This window comes from Opisthocomus hoazin, chromosome 13, assembly GCF_030867145.1.
Source record: "Opisthocomus hoazin isolate bOpiHoa1 chromosome 13, bOpiHoa1.hap1, whole genome shotgun sequence".
Lineage (NCBI taxonomy): Eukaryota > Metazoa > Chordata > Aves > Opisthocomiformes > Opisthocomidae > Opisthocomus > Opisthocomus hoazin.
Window position 1 is genome coordinate 25,063,260 of NC_134426.1, and position 19,791 is coordinate 25,083,050.

The 19,791-nt window shown below is 49.6% G+C and overlaps 1 protein-coding gene across 1 annotated transcript; it reads left to right on the forward strand.

Moving 5' to 3' along the window:
* Positions 1-215: 215 nt before the first annotated feature.
* Positions 216-18,629, forward strand: DHX37 (DEAH-box helicase 37). Its single transcript, XM_075434279.1, has 27 exons — positions 216-393; positions 1,063-1,232; positions 2,304-2,416; positions 3,157-3,484; positions 4,179-4,327; positions 5,108-5,200; positions 5,692-5,788; positions 6,177-6,290; positions 7,011-7,112; positions 7,621-7,735; positions 8,107-8,202; positions 8,824-8,900; positions 9,635-9,773; positions 10,034-10,110; positions 10,701-10,933; positions 11,377-11,488; positions 12,068-12,174; positions 12,573-12,761; positions 12,884-13,008; positions 13,300-13,416; positions 13,542-13,714; positions 14,112-14,226; positions 14,664-14,801; positions 15,142-15,236; positions 16,482-16,555; positions 17,480-17,577; positions 18,231-18,629. The coding sequence occupies exons 1-27, from the start codon at positions 273-275 to the stop codon at positions 18,311-18,313; spliced, it is 3,450 nt and encodes a 1,149-aa protein (XP_075290394.1). The 5' UTR covers positions 216-272; the 3' UTR covers positions 18,314-18,629.
* Positions 18,630-19,791: the final 1,162 nt, after the last annotated feature.

The window sequence follows — 19,791 nt, forward strand, 5'->3', positions numbered from 1 at the left end:
GGCGGGGGCCCGGCCTGTTCCCCCGCCGGGGCTGCGAGAGGCGAGGAACCCCCGGGGGCGGGGGGAGGCAAGAAACCGGGGGGGGGGGGGGGGGGGGGGGGCGCGAAGAAACACCAGGGGGTGGAGGGGGCGGGGCCTCAGGCCGCGGCCCCGCCCCGCGCCTGCGTACACCGCCGCGCCCCGCTCCGTTCTCGCGAGACCTTGCGGGCCGGAAGCGGCGGCTGGCGGGAGCGGGGCGTGAGGCCGGTGGCTCCCCTCACGCTGCCATCGCTATGGGCCGCGCCCGCCGCAGGCACAACTGGAAGGCGCGGCTGGGCCCGGGCCCCGTCCCCGCGCAGCCCCCCGTCCCCGGGCCCCCGGAGCTGCCGCTGGAGCTGCCGCCGGAGTTGGGAGGTGCGGCGGGGCCCGGCCCGGCTCTCCGCGGCCGCGCGGCCCGGTAGCGCGGGTGAAGCGGCCGGCGGGTCGCCGCGATGGGGGTCGCTGGCCTGGCGTTGTCCTGCTTCCACTGGAGGCAGTGGGGTCACGTTAAAGCATCTCGCAGGCTTGGTGTTGGTAGCTCCGTGAAAACGATCCCTGCGTTTAGGCGGTTCTTTGTTAAAGCAGTTATTAAAAATATTTAGCATTCGCGAATGTTACTTGTAAAAAACTCCGCGTTTATTGTGCTATTTATATTACTCAGACTTCAGCGATGCAGATTTTTAGTGTTAAAAACTGCTTCGGCCCGGGAGAGGCGGGAGGCTGCAGGGCTGCCCCCAGAGCCGCTGCGCCCTGAGCTGCTCGCTGCCCCCTCGCCCTGGCAGGGTCAGGTTTTTTAAAAAAAAGCCCAAAAATGTCATAGTTTCGTTATGTCAGTCAAGGAAAATTGCCCTCATGGGTTGTCACGCCCCCGGCCTCGTGGTCTTTCACCCTTGCTGGTGGCGCGGGGTGGGGTTTTTTGGCTGGGGCATGGGGCTGTGTTTGTTTAGAATGGGTAAATCTGGTACGGTTTGTGATAAGGCTGCGAAGCAGGGCGCTGAGAATAACCCGCCTGGCACCAGCGAGTAATCCAACGCATGCTTTCAGATGCAGCAACGCTGAAGGGGATCGATGCAAGTAATGCCCTGATCCTGCCAGCAAAAAAAGTCAAGAAGAAAAAAGTAGCCTGCGTTGTGCCGCAGCGGAAGAAACCCCTGAGCAAGAAACAGAAGAAAATCCTGCAGAAAGTTCTAGAGCAGAAGGAAAAGAAAAAACAGGTATGGTACTGCTTGCTGCTGACTCCAGCTTTGTGGCTTCTGTTCAAACGATGAAGTGAATTTAATATCAGCGTATGAAAAAGGTTAATAAGCAGCCGTAGCGGTTTCCCTCGCGCTGTGACGCTGGCAGTCCTCAATACATGATGCGGTTGCGTTGCTGGTATGAAAAAACAGAGGTGGGGTGGCCACTCCGCAGCGCCAGCAAGCGGTGTTGGGATGGGAACCCTCCGGTCCGAGGACGTGCCGATGCTGGAGTTTCGGAGTTGATGTTGTGCCAGCGTTCGCCATCCCTCTGCCAGGCTTTGTGGCAAAGCCGTGCCACCACCCATGGGCCCGTGAGCGCGGCGCCGGGAGGGAGCTGCCTTCCCTGCGCTCGCCGTGTTTCGGGTGTTGCAGGAACGCGGCTGTCCTGAGTCCTGGGTCCATTCTGTTTTTGACCCTGACGGAATAGATGCGCGTTGCGAAGCACATCGCTAGCAGGGGAATGACGTCGTATTTTAAAAGCATTCGCACAGATTGTGTGAGAAGCTTTGTCCTGCTACAAAATGCAAAGCTGGATGCACCCCCGACTCTGCTCCTACCAGTGCTTCCGAGATGCCTGTTTCCAGCTCTTGTATGTTTACTGTATGTAAATACAGCTTTTCTGTCCTTGTGAAAGCTTTCCAGGCAAAGCTCCTATTTGTTTTAGTGTCTGGATAATGGTTTTGACAGAAACTCTGATTTTTGGAGGTAGTTTAAAATGTCTGCTGCCTGACCTCCTGCCAGCGCGATGTTCCACCTGAGGGAGTCGAAGGGAGGCTTCCATTGTGCCAGCCCTCACGCCAGCATTGTAGTTCAAGTCCATTTTCTTTGCTGTTGTTCGGAGGGTGCAGCTGAGCTTTTCATTGCAGCGATGACAGGTCAAGTCCATGTTTCTGTTTTGGCTCTAGTGCAGAGCTGAAGTCTTCATCGGGGAAGGCTGACCCTTTGCAGCAAGACTTGCCAGAGCACACCCTTTGAAACTCAAGGGCAAATCTTGAAATGATTTCCTGGTGAGAACAAGCACTGACTTTGGTTGTTTTTCCCAAATAGCGAGCTGAGTTGCTGAGCAAGCTGAATGAGGTCCAAGCTTCTGAGGCAGAAATGAAACTCCTGTACACTACCTCCAAACTGGGTGTTGGGGAGCGCATGTATCAGACTAAAAGGTAAAGCGTTATTTGGAAAGAACCATTCTGGTTTATCGCTGTCGTTGAAAACCTGGCAACCTTCCCAGCTTTTTTTGCTTGATTTATTTTTTTGTTTTCTTACTGCATACGGGTTCTTCAGAACGGATGGAGTTAAATAATTTTCTGGTTTCAGCTGATAATATAGTAGTTGTTTTCCTAAGGAGCGGATGTTAGTTAAAATAACCTGGCCTTCCCTTTCGTAAAGGGGCGGGGTGGGTGACAGTTCAGTACGCACACTCTTACAATGATGCTAAACTGTATAATCGGTGGAATAAACAATTACTTTCTTGTTGTAATGGAAAGCGTTGACTGATGCAGTCCTTAGCTAATGGATTTATCAAGAGCTGCATTTTGGCAGAAGCTGAAATAAATTGAACCACAAAGATGTCTTCTGAAGAAATTAATAAATATCAGCATAGAGCCTGCTTAGATACGAAGCCAGCAGTTGGATCAGCCGAGGCTTTTCCTGGCAGAGTCATGAAAACCTGTGGGAACAGAGATCCATGGAGAGCTGGGTCAGCCTCTGTGGGTAACCCCTTCTGGCGCTGGTCTGCGCCCACGGTGTAGCACTTCTCCCGATTTGAGTAAAACCTGGGTTTGGGCTCGGGCAGTGACTTCTAGTGTTGCAGCTTTTCTGGCTTGCGTGGATGACGTGTCTGGCTTGAGGCCCTGAAGAACGTTGACCACAGCGTAGCTCACGTGTTGATGTTTTGTACTAGGATGATGCAGGAGCCAGGGGCTGTGGTCCCTGAAAAGATCAGGAGCGTCAGCGGTGCAAATAAGAGAAGGCACAGCTCAGATTCTGAATCAGAGCCCGAGGAAGAGCCCAGTAGCTCCGAGGAAGAGAAGGAAGAGCAGAAACAAGACACTGAAAGGTCCTCAGCCAGTGATGTGAATGCTGCTGCAGAGCCAGAGGAAGGCATGACGAAGGCAGTGGCTCGCCAGCAGCCGGCTGGTCCCAGTGCGCCGGTTTGCCAAGCAGCCTCCAACAAACCCTCGTGCAAGCCAGCGGTTTTCATTCCGGTGGACAGGTCTGCTGAGATTCAGGTGAGGCTCTGTGGACAGGGAGGTGCTTACTGAGGGGTGGGGGTGTCGTCCATCAGCGAGGTCACTGCAGGCACTACGGCGATACCTTGTGGCCGCATGCCAGCAGCGCATGACAGCAGTGTGCCCTGGGGTCCTTGTTCCGCCAAGTTGTACCTGTCGGAGCTTCAAGCCTGTCTCATTGAGCAGAAGGAAAACTAGCTTTGTTTTAGGATATAAGCATTTGTCTTAGTTTTAAACATGGAATCTGCTAGCAGTCTTGTATCGTTCTTCACTGGAAAGCCTTGCAAAGTCGCTTTTAGCTCTCCGTGTGCCGCATCTTATGCTGGGTAGTTTTACTCCATTCGCTGTAGGTGGGGCGTTCTCCAGAAACGGGACAAGCTCTGCACGTGTCCGAACAGATGAGACAGAGCTGTGAATGAGTTTTTGCTTGAAGTGCTGTATGAATAAACTCAAGGGCTCTGAAGTTTCACAAATTAAAGTGCAGGGCTCGCCAGCAGCTTTCTGGGAAGCTGTTCTGCTGGCTCTGGTTCGTGGACGTGCGGGTGTGATGCTATTAGCTGGTTTAGAAGCTTGCACAGTTCCTTTTTGTGGGTTTTATGATCTGAGGAAGGTAACAATTCTCAGTCCTGGGGAAAACAAAAAGGGAGCGAGAGACAAATCAGTGCAACTAAAAGATGTGTTTTGTATTATTTAGGAAGCAAGACTGAAGCTGCCAATCCTTGCCGAAGAGCAAGTCATCATGGAAGCCATCAGTGAGAATCCCATTGTGATCATATGTGGAGAGACCGGAAGCGGTAAAACCACACAAGTCCCACAGTTTCTCTATGAAGCTGGCTATGCCAGGTAGGAGTCGTCTTTCATACACAGCAAATGTAATTAGAAAAAAAAAAAGCTGAGCTCAGTCTCTTCTGATTTTGTTTCTTTTCTTCTGATATGGCTGAACTGAACCTGGTCCTTTCTATGCAGTGGTAGTGGCCATGTTGAATGGGCTTACAAAAAATGTGAAGGGAGTAGGACTGGCCTGTAAAAGTCGCTCAACATAAGCAACCTTTTGAAACCTCTGAGGTAAAAGTTTTCTTCAAAGTCACCTCCCTGTTTTTCACAGAGGGGCTTTATTGCCTGCCCATCCTGTGTAATTTAATGGAGGTTTGTTTTTACCTTAGTAAGAAAATATGCGTGTGTCTTAAAAACAGCTTTGAGAATAGCTGTGGCATGTCTGGCGCTATTGGTAATGTTTGTAAGCTTGGGCACCTCGTGAGGTGCATCAGGGTGCATCCAGGTCCTATGCCACTGCCGCCCCAGCCTGCGTTTCTTCTCTGAAACAGACCCCGTGGCCAGAGGGCTATCCGGGGGGCTGGAGTCCCGTGAACTGGAATTACGGAGACCACGTTCAGGGAAAAAGTTCCTGTGATACATGCGTCTTCAGATCAGTACACATAGAAAGGCAATCCCAAAGCTGCTTCTCTCTCTTTTTCTTATAACTAAAAGGGATGCTGTTGTGCAAGTGACAACTACTTAATTTAGAGCCATTGTGCAGAAATCCTGTTGTCATCTTTCTCGGTGTTTCTCTTTGTAAAACAAGCAGCCAAACAACCCTTCCTGTTCTTTCCTTCACCCCTGTAGTTCAAACGGTGCTATTGGGATCACCGAGCCTCGGCGTGTGGCTGCAGTGTCCATGTCCCAGCGGGTCGCTAAGGAGATGAACTTGTCACACAGGTGAGGGGGGAAAAAAGCTGAGACCTTGCTAGGAAGATAACGCGGAGATGCCCTGTGTGTGTGTTAGTCTGAAGTCGAGACTTGCGCATTGCTTGTTCAGTCTTTGGCAAACAACTGTCGGAAAGTTGCTCATAAACTCCGCTGTGGGGATGTCTATAAAAAAAGACATATGCAGATTTGTTGCTACAACTAGTCGTAAGTTACTTTTTAGAGAGAGCTTTGTGGAGATGGTGTGTGGGAAGTGGTCCTAGTTTGTCTCCATATGACGAAGCATCCCATAACAGTGAAATAATTCAAAGTGACATTGCTGTATATCCCAGCTTGTAGCATTTTGTGCGTGCTAGGCTCTGGGGAGCTGATGGTGTGCTTTTTGTCTTGTCTTGCCATCACATCTTAGTTTAATTAGGCTGAGGGCTGCTCCCTGGTCTGAACGTGAATTTTCTGTTTGTCCCCATGCTTTTCCTTGTGGCTACCCTGGTATTTCCTCACAGAGTGGTTTCGTATCAAATCCGCTATGAAGGCAACGTTACAGATGAAACACAAATCAAGTTCATGACAGATGGTGTGCTGCTGAAAGAAATTCAGAAGGTAAGTTGCTGTCCTTGGTGTTACAGAATGGAAAGTGTTTTGTATAGCTAGGAAGAGAGGCCAGTCGCTCTGCATGGATTTGTCACCAACCTTTCAAAGCAAAATCCTTTTCCACACTGGCGATGTATTTTGTCTCAACCCTTTGTACTCCTGCCCAAGTCACTAAATGTTAGGCTATCTTGCTGTGTGAAGTGAGAGCAAGGAAGAGACTGTGGGGAACTAGACTGCTTTGTGCTGGGTAAATGCATTAAACTGTGCTCAGGTATGTGGGAGATACTACAGCCATGAGGATGGAGGGTCAGTGTTTGTGCAGCTGCAGGTTGGTTGGCTTGACTTAAAGGTGGCCTTGGGTGAGGTTTCACGTGATGAAATCGATCTCTTTTCTCAGGACTTTCTGCTTTCAAAGTACAAAGTCGTTATTATTGATGAAGCCCATGAAAGGAGCATGTACACAGATATCTTGATAGGCCTCTTGTCTCGCATCGTGCCTCTTCGTGAAAAGGTAAGAGAAGGTGTTTCTGTAGTAGGCGCAGGTGTGCTGGGGAGGGGGATGGTAGACATGAAGAGGGTCTGTGAGAGGAGGGACTCTGATGTGGAAGTTGATTGAAATCTGATGGAAGCTATGAAATAATGTTCAGATAGCATGTTTGTCTTTCCGTATGACTGAAGAAGTGCAGAGCCTGTAAAAAGGGGAAAAATAGTACAGGTTGGTACCGACAGATAATTTCTCATTCAACATCCAACTAATTTAGACTTACAGTGCCACAAGGCGGGTAAATCATTAAAATCAGCAGCCTGTTAGAAAGCAGGGTGCTTACTGTTGCGCTGGAGTAAGCCGCCAACGGCAGTGCTTAGGAGGAGGTGTTTCAGGGCTGACATTGTGAAGCGTTTGGTCCTGGCTGGCGCCGGGGGCTGGTGGGCTGCAGGGCAGCGCCTGGCGTCTGCTGCTGGTTTACGTGTGGACAGAGAGAGGACGGAGCGATTTGGAGGCAGGTCGCTGTCAGCACGACGATTGCCAGCGTGGGCGTTGGTGTGTTTTAAAGACACTTGAGGCTGCGTGTATCCTCTGTCACTCGACACGGTGCTTTTGTTGTCTTAGATTTTGAGTGCTTTGGTGCAGAAACTTGTACCCGGCCCTGCTGACAGCTCTGGGTTTGCGCGCTGTGTAGCTCACCTTGCTGCCTGCTTTCGGGCACAGAGTAACACGTTTGTGTCCCCGCAGAAAGGGCTGCCGCTGAAGCTGATCGTCATGTCAGCTACCCTTCGCGTTGAAGATTTCACCGATAACAAGAGGCTGTTTTCTGTTACACCTCCTGTTATTCAGGTATCATTATCCTTGCTGGGATCTGCGTCAGATGCAAAGACTGAAATACAGTGAGGGCTTCCTTTATAAAACCAGTTAAAGAATAGGGGCACGCGAATCTTTCCAGCTGGTGCTGAAATCTTTCAGATATCAATTTAAAAATAGTTCTTTTGTTTAGACTATTGTTTCCTTTGGGACTCGGTGTTTTTCTTTCCGCTTTTATCAGAAAATGGCACCAGCAGAATCTGATTATCTTGAAAAACTGTAAGTTATGGTTCAGGAGAGCTAGAAAGCCTCGGACTGAGTTGGTGGTCTGGAAGAGAGAAAAGTTTTGGTTTCCAGCTTGGTTTTGTGGTGTTCAGGGCAGACAACACTGATAACTTCTGTGGGTCCGGTGTTTTGTGGGTTGCCAAAAACAAGAGCTGAACAGAAATACAGAGTGAGCTTTTCTAGTTCTGCCATGGAAGCTGTAATGATTGTGCTGCAGTTATGACAGCAAACAAACCCTTTTCTTGTATTTCCTCTCTAGGTAGACGCAAGGCAATTCCCTGTAACCGTTCATTTCAACAAGAAAACCCCCCTGGATGACTACAGTGGGGAGTGCTTCAGAAAGGTGTGTAAAATCCATCGAATGTTGCCCCCAGGTAAGGTCACTGCTGAGAACCTCTCAAATTCTTTATGCTTAACTGAAGTTGTCTAAGTTATTTTTTTGAGGAGGTTTTTGGTGGTGTTTCTGTTTTGCTTTGGGGTGAGGCTTTTTTGTAAGTTGAATGTGGGACTGCAATGATGTATGGTGTGCTTTTACTCAGAAGGTTATTCTTGTGAAAAAATTACTCTCAATTAAATCATTAGCATGATTTCTCAGCCAAGTAGTAGGAGACCAATGCAGTCAAACACCCTGTTCCTCTGTGTTACTCCACACTATATTCGACCCGTTTTTTATGAAGAATGACATCTGAAGCTTTCCAAGGTGAAATGCCTGTGCTGAGGTTGAGAGTGATTTCTTCTCTTGCAGGTGGGATTTTGGTGTTTTTAACAGGCCAGGCAGAAGTTCACTCTCTCTGTAGAAGGTTAAGGAAAGCCTTTCCGTTCCAAAAAAACAACACTGCAGGTAATGCTATAGAATAAAGGGATGTTAAACTTTGAATTTATCCCACTGAGAAGTGAGCTTGCTTTGCACCTGAAAATACAAGCTTTTATTTAAAAAAAACCCCAAAAACAAGGGTCGGGGAAAGAGCTCATTGCAGATGATTTTGAATACTGATTGTTAAGTTTGTGCTGGTTTGAGCTTGGGGAAAAGGTTTATGTGTATGATCCCTTCCAGTTCGCCCAAATCCATTGCATTTCTTCACTTTCTCTGTTGGTTGTGAATGAAAGTGGAAATGCTGCTGCTTGTTGGTGACCGTTTATTTTCAGGATAGTGGTGTTTCCCATGATGGCTTTAGAAAGTCAAATTCTAATGTAGCTCAGCTAATCAGCTCCTGAACCTCAAGGCACAGAGTTGCTCTATGTGCTGCTGTTGATCCTCTGTATGGTTCCTAAATGGAATTACAGTGTTAAACCTGGGTGTCATCCCTGTCCCCTCTGCCTTCAGCGTGCCGGTTTGCTTCTTTCACACTGTAACACTTTCTGAATCCCCAAAACGATGGGAGCGGGACCAGACTCTGCCCACTTCCTTTTCCGAGAGGAAAACACGCTCAGCTGGGAGTAATTCTGCTGGTTGTTTTTGTAGGAATAAGTGATGACAAAGAAGAATCGGTGGAAGAAATCAGAAAATTTAAGAAATCAAGGAGGAGGAAGAAAGTTATGGTAATGTGTGATGGCTAGAATTCCTCCAAAAGACAGGAAGGAGCAGGAACCTCAAAAGAGTGTAGCCTGTGTAGCCGTGTTTCTCACCAGGCTGGCTGCGACTTGCGCAAAGCCTTGCAGCCTGCGTGCATCCCCTCAGGAAATGCAGTAACACCACCTACGCTGGTAACTGCTGCGTTATGAGCAGCAGAGTGCGAAGATGTGTCCCTGGATATTATGGGCAGGAGATCGATTTCGCTTGAGTACTGACCATTAAAATTTCATGGAAGGAGTTCCAGACTTGCTGGCTCCAGGGCTGCTCCTCATCTCGCCATTTGTTACGCAGAATTGGGACTGATGCCTCTGTGACAAAGGCTGGCCTTTGCCTTCCACCCAAGTCTGACATGTGCTTTGTAAGTGGGAGATGTTGATGTTTTGTAGATATACTGTCCACCTCCACCGACATTGGATCGTGGTAGCTGAAGGGCCTGAAGTAAAGACGTTTTACCCTTTCCCCCTGTCCTCCAAGTGAAGAAGCTTGGCTCAGCGCAAAATGCTGCTTAAAATACTTGGGTTATTCCCCCCTGGCTCTCACAGTTACCAAATGCTGAATCTCAGCTTTAAACTCAATCCTTCTGTCACCTTCAGATCAACAAATGTTTGGAGTGAGTGCTCAGCTTTGCTTTCAAAGCAATGAAAAGTGCTGTTTGTGTCCTCCCTTAATGCTCTGTGGTCATCTTTCCTGTCCTTCGCAGACACTCCCCAAGATTGATCTGGACAGTTACTCTGTTGTACCAGTGGATGAAGGAGATGAAGACAGAGACGCTGAAACCGATGATGATATTGCAGGGTCTGATAGCGACCTTGATTTAGGAGATGGAGACTCAGAAGAAGGTTTGGCACTTAGGAAGTAAAAATTCCATATCTCCTATCACCTGTGAAATGTGTGGCAAGAGCTAGTTGTCCTTTGCTGAACTGGTGTGGTGACACGGCAGATCTGTGTCAGGGAAAACCTGTTCAGATTTTCCAGCTTCAGCTTTGTAACAGATACTTTATTGGTTTTAACTGAAGTGGTGTTTGTGAAGGCATTGTCAGGACTAAGCCTGGAAGTTCACTTACCGTGTCTTTAACAGCATGGGTTTGTTTCTTCACAGATGAGAAATCCGATGCGTCCCTTCCGCTCTATGTGCTCCCACTCTATTCTTTGCTAGCACCAGAGATGCAAGCAAAGGTAAAGGATTTCTTGTCACGATGAGTAAATGATCCTTAGAGATATGTGTCATCATCATCTGAAGTCACATGTGTTTTATGAGTTAAAATTTCCATCTTGAACTATCCATCCGTGGGCAGACTTGAATGGCCCAATGGGCAAGATTGGGTGGGATCGGAGCAAGCCTTGCTTGGGCTGGGGTCTCCCTAATGTGCCAGCTCAGACGGTTGGGAGAGATGAAAAGTGACGGTTCTGCAGCGTGTTAAGATTAGTCGTGGCCCCGGGGCACGTCAGGGTCCCCCTGCCAACAGGCAGTTCGTACAAATTCTGACAGTCCCTCTTGGGCTTTGGGGTTGGCAGCAGTAGGTCTAAATATGACTCAGCACTGGTGTCTGCTCCACCTGGAACCCCTATGGATGGTTCTGAGGGGTGAACTGAGCTGGATAGAGAGCTCCAGAGCTGGAGACGGAGAGTTAAGTCTTCGGTCTCACTCTTGGGTTTCACCTGCAATGCCACCTGCGTTGTCATCCCTTTGCAGCCCATCCAAGCTGACTGCCTGTCTCATTTCTGCTGTTGGCGATGCATTTCACATGCCCATCTGTTTCTTGTAGGTTTTCAGGGCTCCTCCTCCTGGCACGAGACTGTGTGTTGTAGCCACCAATGTGGCTGAAACATCGCTTACCATCCCGGGCATCAAATACGTGGTTGACTGTGGAAAGGTCAAGAAACGTTTCTACGACAAAATTACTGGGGTTTCATCTTTCAGAGTCACCTGGATATCTCAAGCTTCAGCTAACCAGCGGGCAGGTCGGGCTGGCCGGACAGAACCAGGGCACTGTTACAGGTGAGCTGCCTGCTGTGGAGAGCTTTGGGAGAAGTAAAAAGCCCAGCGAATGTCAGGGCAAATCTGACAGCTTCCCTCGTCCAGCTGCCCCCCTCCCCAAGGAGCTCGTGCTGCCGGAAACATTTTGCTTTTGTCTGCTCTTCAGTCAAATGCAAGAGGTGAAGCCAAACGAGAACTGTGGTGTTGGTTTGGCAGCTTGGCTTCTCAGGGGCCTTTCTCTTACTGAAAACCCTTATTTTGGTGGCAGATTAGTATGGATACCACTCCAGGCCAAGACAGCTTTTTGTGAATAATGCGGTATGCCCCAACCATGTAAATAATTACATGGTTATGTAAATAGTACCTACAGCTGCCTTTTTTTTAAATCCCATGCCAATTTTTCGTGCATACCCCTTGAGTTAAGACTGATTTTAAGTCTCTAAGCAGCACTTCTGCTCCACTAGGTTATACTCTTCAGCAGTCTTCATGGACTTTGAGAAATTTTCCGCTCCAGAAATAACGAAGCGACCAGTAGAAGACTTGATTCTGCAGATGAAGGCATTAAATATAGAAAAGGTGAGGTGTAAACTGGCTTTGTACTACAGTGCTCGTTGAAGTGGTTGCGCCTAGGAGCCAGAAACAAACGCACATTGCTGGAGGCTGTGCTGTGTGTTAGAAGTTAGGATCCTTGGACTTGATCTTAGTTCTGCAACTTGCAGAAGCTGCTATGAATTCCACCAGGCCTTAACAGACAAATTTGTTAAGGTAATAAGAGCTTTCTTGTATTCTTAGCAGTAAACAAAAGCCCGTCCAGACCAGGGTTGTGTTTTGGAGGGACTCGAGCACTTTCAGAAAGCACAATACTTAAAGTTAGACCTTAAAGCAGCCTGCGCTAGGCGGTGCCTGGAGTCAGTGGCAGCTAAGGGCAACGCTGGTATTCCTGTTATCGAATGTTTTTGTTCTAAGCGTTTCCTCCCATTATGTGTCCTTTCCTCTCGCTCCTGGCAAACATGCTAAATATTTTTCTGGGGTGTATGCAACCAGAGGGGAGGGTTTCGCTTCCTTCCGGGACTTCCTAACTGTGTTCAGGCTCTGTTTTTCAGCGGGAGCCGTGTCAGTGATGTACTGAGAGGCATTTTCTCTTGGTGTCCACAGGTAATCAACTTCCCGTTCCCAACACCGCCTCCAGCAGAAGCACTTGCAGCAGCTGAGGAGCTGCTGATCGCCCTGGGTGCCTTGGAGGAACCCCCTATGAAGGGAAGGTAACGTCTGTGGTCTCCCCCAGATTTCTTCTCGGCACTGCTGCAGTGTGGCGGCAGTGGGCACTGCTGTCCTCCTGCCTGCTTCTCTATCTCAGCCCTGGCGTCTGAGGGTCTGCTTTTGTACAGAGACTGGCATCATTTTAGCAGTCTCTGATTCACCTGTGTGTGTTTCACTGGCCCTGGGTGTGTTTGGGCAGGGAAGGACTGTGCTAGGAGCGCACTGTGCAGGGCAGATGGGAGCTGCACAAGGGAGAGGGATCTTCCCCCCAGCCTTTGGGACCAGCACATAGCAAAACCTGAGAAAACACATCAAAGTAGTTGGGCTGCCAGAACCAGAAACACAAACTTGTTCTGATGCAGAGGTTACTTCATTCATGACTTTTCTATCCCTCCCTCAGGCTGAAGCAGCAGCTGGCAGCAAAGCTGAGCTGCCCTATTAGTCCCCTGGGCAGAATAATGGCCACTTTTCCTGTAGCCCCCCGCTATGCAAAGATGTTGGCATTAAGCAGGCAGCATGACTGCCTGCCGTACACCATTACCATCGTGTCTGCCATGACCGTCCGGGAGCTTTTTGAAGAGTTTGACAGGTGAGTGCCTGACATGCTGTTTACAGGATGCGTCACCTTGTCACAGCTGATGCCTTGCTTACATTGAGGCCTCTCTGCGCATAGGCACGATACTGATTTATGCTGTTCTGTGTCTCTTTCAGGCCAGCAGTAAGTGAGGATGAGACGGCGAAACTGAAGGGGAGGAGAGCAAGGCTTTTACAGATGCAGAGGATCTGGGCTGGGCAGGGGCCGATGCAAAAGCTGGGAGACCTGATGGTGATGTTAGGTATTGCAGACAGCGATTTCCCTCTGCTGTTCACTTCCATCTGTTCTCCTCCCCGTCACCCTGAGACCTCTCAGCTTTCTACAGCCACAGGCATCCTCGTGCTGTAGGACAAAGTCCAGCAGTGTATTTTCTAGGCTGTTCTCGGGATGGCCTGCCAGTGTCCGAGGCTAACTCCGACAAGTGGGAACTGTGATATGCACGTGTTGACTATAGCAGTACAGTCCCTCCGTTGGTTTAATTGGGAGGAATGATCAGCTAAGTCGTTTTCTCCACCCGACTGTTCACTTCCAGGAGCAGTGGGGGCCTGTGAATATGCTGAGTGTACCCGGAAATTCTGCGAAGAAAATGGGCTCCGTTACAAAGCCATGCTGGAAATCAGGCGCTTGAGAGGGCAGCTGACAACAGCAGGTGAGTGGCTTTGGAGAGGAACCGCCGCGTTCATTCTCTTTCGGGGGATTAAAAAATCAACCAAGCTGTTTGTTGCAACCTGTTTTTTTTCTATTGAATCTTAACTCGCCTTTTTTCCCCCGCAGTGAACTCGGTCTGCGCTGATGCTGGTCTCTATGTTGATCCAAAGATGAAGCCCCCAACAGAAGCTCAAGTGACTTACCTGAGACAGATTGTGCTGGCAGGGCTGGGGGATCATGTTGCTCGAAGGGTTCAGGCAGAAGAGCTGCTGGATGAGAAGTGGAAAAATGCCTACAAGGTAAACAGCTTGATTTGACCAAATTCCTTTTCCCTGCGTGGCAGAAAGGGGCTCCTCTGCAAAGCCTCTGCTTCTGGCTGGATGCAGCGTTGGGGCTGCGTGTGCTGGCTTTCTACATTTTCTCTCCATAGAATTTAAGTTTCCAGTGTTGCAATTTCACAGTCCTCGCGTAGGAGCTGTTATAAAAGAGCTAAGAAGTAGCATTAGTCCATCTTGCAAAGTGCTTGATGTCTCCAGAGAAGGTGAAGCAGAAAATGATGGGGTTATTAAAAACCTCTATCACTTAAGGAAACCATTGAAATGTACATCCGAGAGAGACTGAAATTAGACACAGTGAAGAAATTGGATTGCCAGTAACTCATCTTACTCTGCTTCAATCTTTTGTGCTTTCTGAAAGACTGCTCTCCTGGACGACCCAGTGTTCATCCATCCAAGCTCAGTCCTCTTCAAACAACTCCCAGAGTTCGTAGTGTATCAAGAAATTGTTGAGACGACAAAGCTGTATATGAAAGGTGAGCCTGCTGCGGTCCCTGCTCATTCTGCAGGCGTGGGTAGGAATTCCGAAGTGCCTTAGCAGAATGTTTCCCCTGCTGCGGGGACCGAGTGCTGTCCTTGCAGCGTGGTTGTGCCTCCTGGCGTTTGGATCCTTGTGCTTTGGAGACCCGGACCAGGGGAAAAATTGGCCTGGTTTGTTTCTCCTCTAGGAGAATGGGCTGGAGCAAACCTCAGTTTCTGAAATGGCGGCTCTGCACCAGCCCTGTCAGCAATGCTTACCTGTTGCTGGTCCCCAGACAAAAGAACATAAATCTGCACGGTTGACTTGAAAAATGAGATACAAGTGAAGTTGTGGAGCTGAGATCCTGGCCGTGCGCCGTCCTCGTGGGACTGCTAGCAAGTGGCGGCCCGTGGCAGCAAGCCTGCATTCAGGTCTGTGTTTTCCCTTCCTAAGGTGTGTCTGCCGTCGAACCCGAGTGGATTCCTGCCCTGTTGCCACCCTACTGCCACTTCGGGAAGCCTCTGGAAGATCCTCCTCCGTCTTACTGCCCCGAAACGGGACGAATTCGATGTCACAGACCAAGTGTCTTTTGTAAGTGTCTTGTGAAGTTTCACTCGATGGTTTTGTCTGAGAGCCACTTGATAGTTACTGTAATGCTGCTTTTAACGAGACTGTCAGCAGACCAGAAAGGTCAAGCTCAGCTTGGACTGTTCGAAGAGCTTAACAATGGGTTGAGCATCCCCATGGGACTCGTAGCGTTTAAGTATCACATCTTCTTTATGCCTGTCTGCTCCCCCTGCACAGGAGCCGGGTGGCGGGGTGGTGGCAGTATCTTCTCCACTGCTCTTAACACCTCTGTTGTCACATCTCCCTGGGAAATTTACCCTCCTCCTAGAGCATTTGGGACACTCAGTGCCATCTTTCTTTCCAGATCGAGTTAGCTGGCAGCTCCCTGCTGTGGAAGTTGATTACCCAGAAGGTATTGATCGCTACAAATACTTTGCCAGGTTCCTGCTTGAAGGAAAGGTGAGTGTGTTCCAGCTGCGTTGCTTCCTTGGTGTTACAGGCAAGTTTTTAGCCCAGTTTTTGGAGGAGGTGAGCCTTGTGGCTGCTCTGTTTGTGCGCATGCCCATTCCTTGTAACTTGCGCTGGTGGCTGGAGGAGTTTGCTGCAGTTGGTGGGGTGGGGAAGAGACCTTTAAAATATGAAACAGCATGAAAATGAGCATGAAGTTCAACAAGGGCAAGTGCAGGGTCCTGCACCTGGGAAGGAACAGCTCCATGCACCAGTACAGGCTGGGGCGGACCTGCTGGAGAGCGGCTTGGCGGAGAGGGACCTGGGTGTCCTGGTGGGTGACAGGTTGACCATGAGCCAGCAGCGTGCCCTGGTTGCCAAGAAAGCTAATGGTCTCCTGGGGTGCATCAAGAGGAGTGTGGCCAGGAGGTCAAGGGAGGTTCTCCTACCCCTCTACACTGCCCTAGGGAGGCCCTATCTGCAGTGCTGTGTCCAGTTCTGGGCTCCCCAGTTCAAGAAAGATGAGGAGCTACTGGAGAGAGTCCAGCGCAGGGCTACAAGGATGATGAGGGGACTGGAGCATCTCTCCTATGAGGAAAGGCTGAGGGAGCTGGGCTTGTTCAGCCTGAAGAAGAGAAGGCTGAGAGGGGACCTTAGAAATGCTTATAAATATCTGCAGGGTGGGTGTCAGGAGGATGGGGCCAGACTCTTTCCAGTGGTGCCCAGCGACAGGACAAGGGGCAATGGGCACAAACTGAAGCAGAGGAAGCTCCAGCTGAACATGAGGAAGAACTTCTTCCCTCTGAGGGTGACGGAGCCCTGGCCCAGGCTGCCCAGGGAGGTTGTGGAGTCTCCTTCTCTGGAGATATTCCAGACCCGGCTGGACGCGGTGCTGTGCAGCCTGCTCTGGGTGACCCTGCTTCGGCAGGGGGTTGGACTGGGGAATCCCCAGAGGTCCCTTCCAACCCCTACCATGCTGTCATTCTGTGATTTGGGTGAAAGAGCTCCCCCCAAATTTAAGTCCTGTTTTTGCAAAGGAAAAAAGCTTTACCTCCTTTATTTGTCCGTTCTGAGACACAAGAGTCATCTAGCAAGCCAGTCAGGGCAAGATTGGTGTGGAGACAAGGATGGGAGAGAGATGGTAACAGAGGATGTGGGACTGAGATCTCTAGCAGTCCAAGTTCGTTGAAGATTGTCTCCACAGAACAATTAATTGATTCCTTGTTCGTGATATACTTGTTATAACAAATCTTCCAGGTCATTGAAAAGTTGAGTTCGTATAGCCGGTGTCTGCTGTCCAGTCCCCTCATAATGCTGAAGACGTGGTCCAAGTAAGTTGTGAAAAACAAGTTTGTTCTGTCCACCAAACACTTTGAACTTCCTTTAAAAAAAAATGCGTGCTGGGAAGGCTGTTCTAGATAGTGATCTGGCTGTAGCTGCGGGAAGAGGAAAAGGAGTTTTCTTACCCAGAAAAATTGTGTCTCGGGAACTGGGCAATTGTAAGGGCAGCGTGGAAGAACGCAGGCAACCTGCTGGTCACGCTGACCTCCGTGGGCTGCTGTGAGCAAAGAAATTGCTTACCCGGGTGAGCAACTGTCAGATGAGCGTGACTGCTTTCCTTGCTTTTCTGTGCAGTTTGGCCAATGACACTGTCTTTATTTCTTTTCAAAAACGTGTTTCCAACACGCCATGTTTTTCTCGTGCTTTTGATTACATTTAAAGAACCATGACCCCCAAAAGCCCTGTCAGCTATTGCTTCACTTGCTGTCCCCCCAATGTCCTCTCTGGTTTACCTGGATAAGCTTCCTCGGAGTCTGCCGTGAATTTGCATGGAGTTGATAGATGCAAGGGTTTTGAAAGACTTTGTTAAAAGCGACTGATCTTATCTGAGGGTCCTACGACTGCAAAGTGTTCTCCTGTTGTAGTCAGCTCAGAGTTCAGCACGGGACCTGTGGCTTCAGTCTTGCTTTACTGTGCGTAGCGAACAACTCCATGCTGTCAGCAAGAAGCGCAGCCTGCTGCTGCTTTTAACAACGCAAAGTTGGGGTGGGGGGAAGAAACTGCTTCTAGTGAGCTTTCTTGATCGAATGACATGTCTCTGTATCCAGAGCTGGTGTGTTTCTACAGCTCTGTTTAGCCTTTTAAAAACGTTAAGAGTTATGAATTTGGAAAGGTAAGCTGAACGCTGTGACGCATTGCTGAACTGCACTAATCAAAGTTGTTCTATCGCACCATGTTGTTTTTGACCGGTACAGACTTCAGCCCAGGACAGAATCCCTCCTGCAGGCTCTAGTTGCAGAAAATTGTGATAATCGCGATGCTTTATTGGCTGCATGGAAGAAAAACCCGAAATGTAAGTGTCCTGCTTGCTTCGTTATTAGTCATCAGTGCAGACTTCGTATTACCTCAGGCACAGTTGGCATTTCGAATTGTAATTTTCAAAAGGGGTGGTTTCACGTGACGCACTCCAAAGATTTGCTGTTTTCTTACCAGAAGCAGTAACGCTCTGTGTTTGGTTCTTGTGAAGACCTGGAGTTTCCTGTGCTTTAGAAGGCAACATTTCTTTGTGTTTTAAGGCTTTTTTTTTAATTTATTTTTAACCACAGTTAGAATGTTTGATTTGGGCTTTTGAAAAACTAGACTATGATGGTACTGTCAGGGGATACAGGAAAAATCCTTTGCCGGATAAAATGGATTTTGTTCGATATTGGGGTACCAGGCTATGCGAGTTCTTGTACAGAAGTAGCAGCAAGGATTTAAAAAATAAATAAAAATTCCCCCAAATGGGATAGCAGCGATGGCTTCCACCCGTGCTTGATCCTTTTATATCTGCGTGCAGATGTCCCAGCTTGAACGCTGTCCCAGCGCAGGGAGGGTGGTTCTAGCTCTCCTCCCTCCCCAGCCCCTGCGCGCGGCGGCACCCGGCAGGACCTCCTCTTCCCAGCAGCTCCGCGCCAGTCCCCGACTCCCACAGCCGTCTCCGACCTCCTCTCTGTTTCGTTCCAGATCTGCTCGCAGCATATTGCCAGTGGATCCCCGAAGCCATGCACGATGACGTAGCCAAGAAGTGGCCACCAGTAGCACTGTGAAGTGCCCGACTGTTCTGGATGGACTCCTTTTCTCTAAGATGGTCCGAGAGCGTGGGTTTCCTTGGAAATCCGATGTCGCGGGTGGACTTGCTGACTGTTAGCGATACCCGTTTGTAGGCGAACGGGGCGTTATTCTGGTTTTCTGGGCAGCCCGCTGTGTTCTCAGAAGCCCTACCAGCTGTTTTGCTGGTATTTTGTAATATTAATGTTTGGATAATTTTATCCATTGTATTTTACAGCTTGGGTTTTTTTAAGTTTCTCTTTGGACTATATTAGTCATATGGACTATAATAAATATGTATAGTTCTTGCTTTGGATGGGAGAAATGTTTTCTGTGTGGGATGCTGCCATAGGCAGAATTTCAGACCGTTGCGGGCCCTTCGTCACGCGTGACTGCAGGTCCGGACACAGACTGGACCTTTGCTCCTCGCGGTGGGTTGACCCTGGCCAGCAGCACATGGCTGCTCCTCGCTCGCTGTCCCCCCAGCAGGAGAGGAAGCACAGAAGTGAGAAGACTCATGGGCTGAGATAGTTTAATTAGTGAAGGGAAGAAGATGAAGAAGGAAACATCCAACTGATGCAAAGGCAATCACTCACCACCTCCCCCGCGCTGACCGGCTGGTAGCTGAGCATGAGGCTACGTCGCATGCGCTGTCCCTTTGGCCATCTCGGGTCAGCTGTCCTCGTGTCCCCTCCTGGGGGAAGGAAAGGGGGGGGACAGAGAAAGCCTGGATGCTGTGCAGGTCCTGCTCAGCAACAGCCCAAACACCGGGGTGTTACCAACACTGTCAGAGTCACAAATCTGAACCGCGCAGCATCTGGGCTGCTGCGAAGAAATCGGTTCCAGCCCGGCCAGACCCAGTGCAGGCCGAATGTTTCTTCTCCTGCTTCTCCAGGAATTTGCCATGAGTTCAGAGTATCCATTAATCCTGCTTTCAATTATTTTTTTCCAATCTCTCATACCTGGCTCGCTGCTGCAGGCGCCCGGCTCTGCTGCGTGGTTCGTTTTGTACCGCCTGGCGCTCCCCAGCCACCCTGCATCTCGTGGGCTGCCACGCTTTGGGGAACGCAGCGGGAGACGGGGCACACTTAAACTGTGCCGTCTGCTGATTTTGCAGCAAGAAATGTCAGTAGCCCTGAAAGAAAACGCATAGCTGGAGTTTACCTTCCCTTTCACCTGATCTTTTTTCCTCCTTCGCAAACCCTGCGCTGACACTGTGTTAATTTGCTGTTGCTTGTAGCACGCGACGGGAGAAGGTGTGGGCAGTGACCCTGCTGCCCCACGTGCGGGACGAAGCTGGTGTGGCCCAAGCACGGAGAACGCTGGGTGCCTGGGTGCTGGCTGCAGGGCAGCACAGCAGCAAGCAGCAAAAATATCTGACGCTGATGAAGTGCCAACTTTTGTTTTCGAGAAGAAGGACAATATCCTGTGCGTGTTTATGGCGTAGATGCTGCAACTGATAGAGGGGATTGTAAGA

Coding starts and splice junctions, on each gene's coding strand:
- DHX37 (XM_075434279.1), top strand. CDS start 273: ATGGGCCGCGCCCGCCGCAGGCACAACTGGAAGGCGCGGCTGGGCCCG. Junction 394..1,062: donor GCTGCCGCCGGAGTTGGGAG/GTGCGGCGGGGC, acceptor GCATGCTTTCAG/ATGCAGCAACGCTGAAGGGG. Junction 1,233..2,303: donor AGAAGGAAAAGAAAAAACAG/GTATGGTACTGC, acceptor TTTCCCAAATAG/CGAGCTGAGTTGCTGAGCAA.